Source organism: Grammomys surdaster, unplaced genomic scaffold (genome assembly GCF_004785775.1).
Source record: "Grammomys surdaster isolate TR1022 unplaced genomic scaffold, NIH_TR_1.0 229, whole genome shotgun sequence".
Taxonomy (NCBI): domain Eukaryota; kingdom Metazoa; phylum Chordata; class Mammalia; order Rodentia; family Muridae; genus Grammomys; species Grammomys surdaster.
Window position 1 is genome coordinate 3418981 of NW_021604674.1, and position 6746 is coordinate 3425726.

Consider the following 6746-nt stretch of genomic DNA (forward strand, 5'->3'; position numbering starts at 1 on the left):
GCAGTAAGCATTTCCAAATAAACTTGATAGATTTTTTGCAAGAAGAGAAATAAAACCATGTGCAGAGAAAGTACCTTCTGTCCTCTCCCCCTGCATGGTTGAAAATGTGAGATAAAGAGGAACAAAAGCCGTCCACAACACTGGACTTCCCTTTGGCTCAGAATCCTACTGTCCATATTTACACTTGGTGGGTCCCTGTCTTGTTTCCATGGTTCCACCTAAGAGTGGGAGAAGCAAAAGAGCATGCTAAGAGTAATTAATGGCTGTGAGCAATCAGCTGACTTCCGGCCCATGGTTTCCTGGATTGGGTGTCTACAGAAGGGGGAGATGCTCTGATGACTCTACAGAGCTGTGTGGACGAAGGGGTTTCACAGCATGTATGTCTGGTGTCACAGTACAAATGGAGCCCAGGGGAGAGGGTAGGTTAAGGGTTTCCAGAGCTGGTCGTGAAACTTTCATGACAAAAATAGGCTTTCACCACTAAGTGAGATTCCACTGCAGGGCAGACAGTAGGAAGTGATCTTGTCAAGTTTCAGGAGTGTTTTTCAATCTCATCATTACTGGGGCTAGACAAGTGCAGAGAGGTGGGTGGTGGCTTACTGTGCAGCCCACGCTGGCCTTGAACTCAGCCATTAAGACACTTCAGCCTCCCAAGAGCTGGGATTACAGATAGGTGCCACTACACATGAGTGTAGTCAGTTCTTTGTTGCAGGGGTTTTTGTCATGTGCCTTGCAGATAGTCAATGGCATCATTGGCTTCTGTCTCCCTGGAATCCAGTAAACACCCCCTGCGCCTGCCCTACCCTCCAGATAGCCTGGTGCTATGGTTCTAATATTGTTTCAGTGTGCTCTCCCCCACACAGAGTCATGTGTTGGGACTTTGGCTCTAGTGTGGTAGTACTAAGGTTACAGAGCTTTTAAGAATGGAAAGTGACTATGTCACTGGGGAATCTGCCCTGAGAAGTTGTTGTGGGACCCCCAGTTTGTTTCTGTGAGAACGGGTTGTAAAGGTTCAAGCCCAACTACAGGACAGCTCTGGCTTCTGGCCTGGCCATGTGGTATATTCTGAAATTGTCATGATGCCATCCACGAGAGGACTTCACTAGAAGTTCTCACCAGAGGCTGGACAGGCCAAACTGCCTTACTTTGGTCTTTCTGTCTTGAAAACTGGGCTACCATTCACAGTCTCCGTATTTCATTACAGCAACTGAGCGTGGACTGATAATGCACCAGTAGGTAGTACAAAACCAAGGACTCTGGGAGGTAGAGCACCATGATTCCAAGCACAGTGACTCATCTTGTAGGAAACTCAAATGTGCTCACAAGCATGAAGAAGGCAAGGTGATTTTTATGTATATAAGTGCCTGAGTCACTTTTCCATTGCTGTAAAGAGATACCATGACATCAGCAACTTATAAAGAAAAGAGTTTATTGGGAGACTTGCTTACAGTTTCCTAGCAGAAAGATGGCAGAGGTAGGCAGGCATGGCAATAGAGCGGTAACTGAGGCTTTCATGTTGAGACTCAATCATGAGGCAGAAAACAGTTGCTGGAAAATGTCCTGGACTTTTGAAATCTTAATTCCCACCCTCAGTGACACACCTTCTCCAATAAGACCACGCCTCCTGATTCTTCCAAAAGAGTTCCACCACTTGAGAATCAAACATTCAACCATATGAGCCTACAGAAGCCATTCTCATTCAAATCATCACAATAGGCTGCAAACCGGGAAATTTATCCTCCAAACCCAAGCAACTTGGAGTGAAGGGGGTTCAAATAATAACTTCAGAAGCTGAAACTGTTAGAGAAGATGGTATTTTCATCAGCTTATAACCTGTGTTGAGCAGAGAGCTAAACCTAAGCCCCCTGTTTGATGCTTGTGCTAAATAGAAACACACATGGAAGCTTCATTTGATCTTCCCAAACCTTATATGCTCTCACCCTGTCACCATTCCGTTCTCATATGTAGGAGCAGTGAAGAACGAAGAAGCCCAAAATCACACAATGAATTATGTGGTCAGGACGGTGGTCCCAGCAGACTAGTGTCTAAGCCTGTGTTCTTAACTAGTGACCATTGGTGCTCAGTTATCTCAGGGAAGTGGTGCTGCTAGCATGCTATGTTCTGCACACATCACTAGCTCCAGGGAAGCTGTAGGTTACCAACTGTAGACTCACAATGGAACATCTTTAGGAAGCAGGATGCTCAAGGATGACTGTGATAAAGAGGAGAGAGAACACAAAAGCATTGTATAGTAGAAAATAAGGCAGGCCTTATGCCTGCCTGATTTTGTGGGTTAGGATTCCAAAGGTGAACCATTCCAGCATGTTGTCACTGTGGTGGGACGGTCAGTCTTGGGTCAAGTGATTCTTTGGTATAGGAACACACAAAGGTGACAGGAATGGAAAAGATTTTCGAGTCTCTGCCCAAATCGTTTCTCCACTGGCAGTGCTCCAGAGGGTATGGATGGTGAAGTCAGCCCAGACACACCACCCTAGTTAGTTAATTAGACTTGCAGATTCCAGTGAGTAGGGGTAGGAATAGAATCTTTTAAAGCTGTGGGTTATCCTGAGAGCTGGTAATCTGAGAAGACAGTGGATGAACATCCTAGAAAAGCCTTGACCAGCGGATAATATAGAGAATCGGGGGAGTGAAGCCCAACTTTGCTGCTCTGGTCAGGTGCTCAGTCACAGTTTTGAGGATTGTGATGTCTGTGCTTTTCTTGTTATCTCTTGCTCTCCTCTTTCATTCTGGAGCTGTGTGGGCACAGGCAGTTCATGAGATGCCGAGTCTAGTTTCTGCCAGTATCAACCTTGAGCTCCTCCAGGGGCATCTGGGCTGCTGTGAGGTGGTTCACTCAGAACAAACAAACCATTAACTATGCATCCGGTGATTCCTTTTTTACAATTGAATATGAGTGTGCTTTTATAATATAGAATGTAAGTGTTCCTTTCAGTTGTCCATTCTGATCTCTCTCCTTTCTTCTCCCTCCCTCCCTCTCTCTCCATTCCTCCCTTCCTCTTCCCACCTCTCTGCACAGAACTAGTATCTCTTGACCCCAACCAGACAGTTCCTAAAATCCTATCTCTGAGGCCCCTTCATTTCACTCTTTTTTGTCTTTTCCAGCAGTGCCCAACCCCCACCGGTTCCACTTTCCAACTTGAAGCTAGTCAAAACTCGCTGAGCCTCTCCCACTGACACAGGATCTGCACCTCATGTTAGAAGTCACATTGTGTACTTGGACTCACACGCCGGTGATAAGCAGGGGTGCGCATGCATGCATTTTCAGGCACCACGTCAAACCGGCACATGCTGTTCTTCATAAACACCCCGAGACAACCACCAGGCAGAATAAGCAGGAGAGGCCTGGAGGTGTGGTAAAGGGAGAGGGCATGAGGTCATAGGTGGTTGGAGTACTTAGAGAAGTGGTCTCTAGATCCCAAGCTCCCAACACACTTTTAACTGTCGAATTATTTCATTTTCTAGAAAAGGAAACCAGAAAGCAATGGTGGGTGGTGTAAGGGCGAGAAGGAAGCCGAGGAGCCAGGGACTTTTATTAGTCACCAAAGGCCACCTAAGATAAGTCATTCTCAGTGAGGCTTAGGTTTCTTGTCTAACAGAATCAGACCGTCAAGCTCTTGTCTAACAGGATCAGACTGTCAAGCGCTCCTCACACTGAGAGCCTGAGGCCCATACACAGCTGGACTGTGCACCTGACCTCTCTCCCTCCCCTCTTCCTCACTCTCACCCCTCCCTGCATTTCCGTACTGAGTATCAAACCCAGGGCCTCCCACACACTAGATGTATGCTCTACCCAAAGAACCAAATTCTCAGGCAAAGTAATTCTTCCTATTTTGCAAACGCAAACAAACAAACTGGTATACAAGGAGATTAATTCACCTCAAAGTCAAATAAACACTGGCCCATCACAAGTTGTTTGGGGATCAACCTCCTACCTATAGGGTTTCTTTAGAGCAGTCTGAACTACACTGGTCCACACCATTTCCCAAGTTCAACTCTTGACACTCTTCAATCAGGATTAGCTAAATAGGCTTTCAATAATCAGTGTCCATGAAAGATGAAGAAGGCGGGGCGGGGGGAGGGGGAGGGCGGCGGAGAGTCTTCAATTTTTCTGGCTTAAGAGCACTCAGACTGCCCAAGGGTCTGAGGCTTGGTGACCATATCCCCACCCACGGTGTTCAAGTCAGTGTTGCCAGGCACTTCCTCGTTCCGGTGCGCCCTGGACTCAGCTCCTACGCCCAGAGCCTGGGCAACTCAGGCGGGAGGGGGACAGAGGGGAGGTGTCGCAACCTCCTCCCTCCCTCTTTCCCCGCCTTGGCATTCAGTTACCTCGCAGATGAGCGCTCTCTCAGACAGCGGCGGGCGGCCGGGCGCCCGGCATGTTCCCTGAGTGTGCGCGGACGACGGGCCCTGGCCCCTCGCGCATCCCCGACCAAGTCAATCGCACCCACTTCCCTTTCTTCTCCGACGTCAAGGGCGACCACCGGTTGGTGCTGAGCGTCGTGGAGACCACCGTCCTGGGGCTCATCTTTGTTGTCTCGCTGCTGGGCAACGTGTGTGCCCTGGTGCTGGTAGCGCGCCGTCGGCGCCGTGGGGGGACTGCCAGCCTGGTGCTCAACCTCTTCTGCGCGGATTTGCTCTTCACCAGCGCCATCCCTCTAGTGCTCGTCGTGCGCTGGACTGAGGCCTGGCTACTGGGGCCGGTCGTCTGCCACCTGCTTTTCTACGTGATGACCATGAGCGGCAGCGTCGCGATCCTCACGCTGGCCGCGGTCAGCCTGGAACGCATGGTGTGCATCGTGCGCCTGCGGCGCGGCTTGAGCGGCCCGGGGCGGCGGACGCAGGCGGCGCTGCTGGCTTTCATATGGGGCTACTCAGCGCTCGCCGCGCTGCCCCTCTGCATCTTGTTCCGCGTGGTCCCGCAGCGCCTTCCCGGAGGGGACCAGGTGAGCGCTAGCTGCGTGCAACGCAACAAGTGTCCAGGCGGGCTGCGGGTGGGAGGCGGGGATCTGACCAAAGTGGTGGGCTGGGGAGGGAAGGGGGGGATGGTGATTAGCAACAATAGTAGGTCGTTGGTGGAATTGAATCCTTTTTGGCGGACTCAGTGCCCAATACTCTGGAGTTTAATTTCATCAGTTTACCCACAGTGCCAAGTGGGTAAGTAAATCTTCCCAAATGCTGTTAAGGGGGACTCTCCCAGATTTTTTGCAAAATGCAGCGACTATTATGAGGCTAATGAAGCAATGGGAGCTTACAGCCAGGTGGGACACAGGGTGCGAGGTGACTTCTCACGGAGTTTCTGCCTTCTTTCCAAATGTCATGCTACTGTTATTACCCCATGTATTTAACAAAAAAGCTGGGACACTCAGCATCTTCCTAATGACTGGGCTCCTTAGAAGTGCAGTCTCAAGGAGAAGCCTTGCAGTGGTGGGGAAGGATTCCTGTTCCCCTCTACCGCCCCCACCCCCGCCCCAAACCCCGGACACAGAGGAGGGCTTCCAGGGCCAGCAGTGTCCACAGACCACTTTTTTTTTTTTTTAATTGAGGGTAAGGGTGGATGAAGGCTACTTCCTGAGCTAGCAGTATCTTTGAAAAAAAAAAAAATCAAACCCCAAATCACAGAAGGGAATGTTTGTTTGATAATGACTTTGAATGACTAATAAGCAGGAACCAATCAGGCCTATGACACTTCATTAAAGAACATTGTAAGCATGTGAGCATGTCTGCCTGGGAGGATACAGACGATCCAGGGTTAATTGAGCTGATGGGTACTGCTGACCTAGAAGAGAACAAGGAAGGTCTCTATCTCACTCCAGGCTTGTCCTTAGCCCAGATACACCTGAGCATCAGGGCAGGCCACATAGATGCTTCTGGAATAAGTGAAAGCTCTGATCTAACTCCTCACCAAAGGGATCACATGCTAGATCAACACGTATGTCCAACTGGCCACATGTGGATACTATGTGAATGACTATGAACATGTCCCAACATGGACGACAGTGCTCTGCCAGTCTCAGAATGTTGGACAGCCTGATAAAGGAGGCAGCTCTGCCATCCGTTGTTTGTTTAAGCTGGTTTTTTCCCCCAGTGAGTTGCAATAATATTGCTGTATTTTTTCATAGAATTTAAAGAATACTTGTTCAATTCCAAGAATTAAGACCAAATAGTGTATCTTAAATTTCCAGATGTACTGCCCCTTTTAAAATTCATTCAGGTACGATCCTATTTGGCTGGCAAATAACACTAAGAAGGAAAAAAAAAAAGTCTTGTCTTCTCCCAGCCAACCTTCAGACTGAAACTGGGTACTAATGTGCTCACTGCAGCTTGAGTGAGGGGGGCCCTGCTTGTTGTGCACTCTGTGCTCATCCCGCCCCCACTCCAGAGAGTGACTGAACCTGGAGCCCTCCCTCTACAGCACTTCCGGAATTTTCCTGCAGGTGCTTCTGGGGAGATTCTGGTTAGATAGCTCTTGTTTTCATGAAACAAACAAACAAAACAACTTGTTTGCTTTCAAGGTCTTTGGAGGGGCATTTGGGCAAAGCCACTGGGACAGTAAGGGCTGACACTGGTTTAGAGGCCAAGTGACAGGAGCCTTAGTTAAAGTTAGTTGGAATTTTTAGAGTTGGGATTCGGAAACTTGTAGTAGAGGGAAAAAAAAAAGGACAGTGTCCTGTCTCCCTGCCCCTTCCTGTCTATTACTCCTATTACTCTCTCACTCCTCTCTCTCT

General features: G+C 48.9%; 1 protein-coding gene across 1 annotated transcript in view; it reads left to right on the plus strand.

Annotated features, from left to right (window-relative positions):
• The first annotated feature begins 4349 nt into the window (after nucleotides 1–4349).
• Ffar4 (free fatty acid receptor 4) overlaps nucleotides 4350–6746 on the plus strand; it is a 19366-nt gene continuing 16969 nt past the window's right edge. The window contains exon 1 of the mRNA XM_028773536.1: nucleotides 4350–4964. Coding sequence (XP_028629369.1) covers nucleotides 4398–4964 — 567 coding nt within the window. The 5' untranslated portion in view covers nucleotides 4350–4397. The remainder of the gene's footprint in view (nucleotides 4965–6746) is intronic.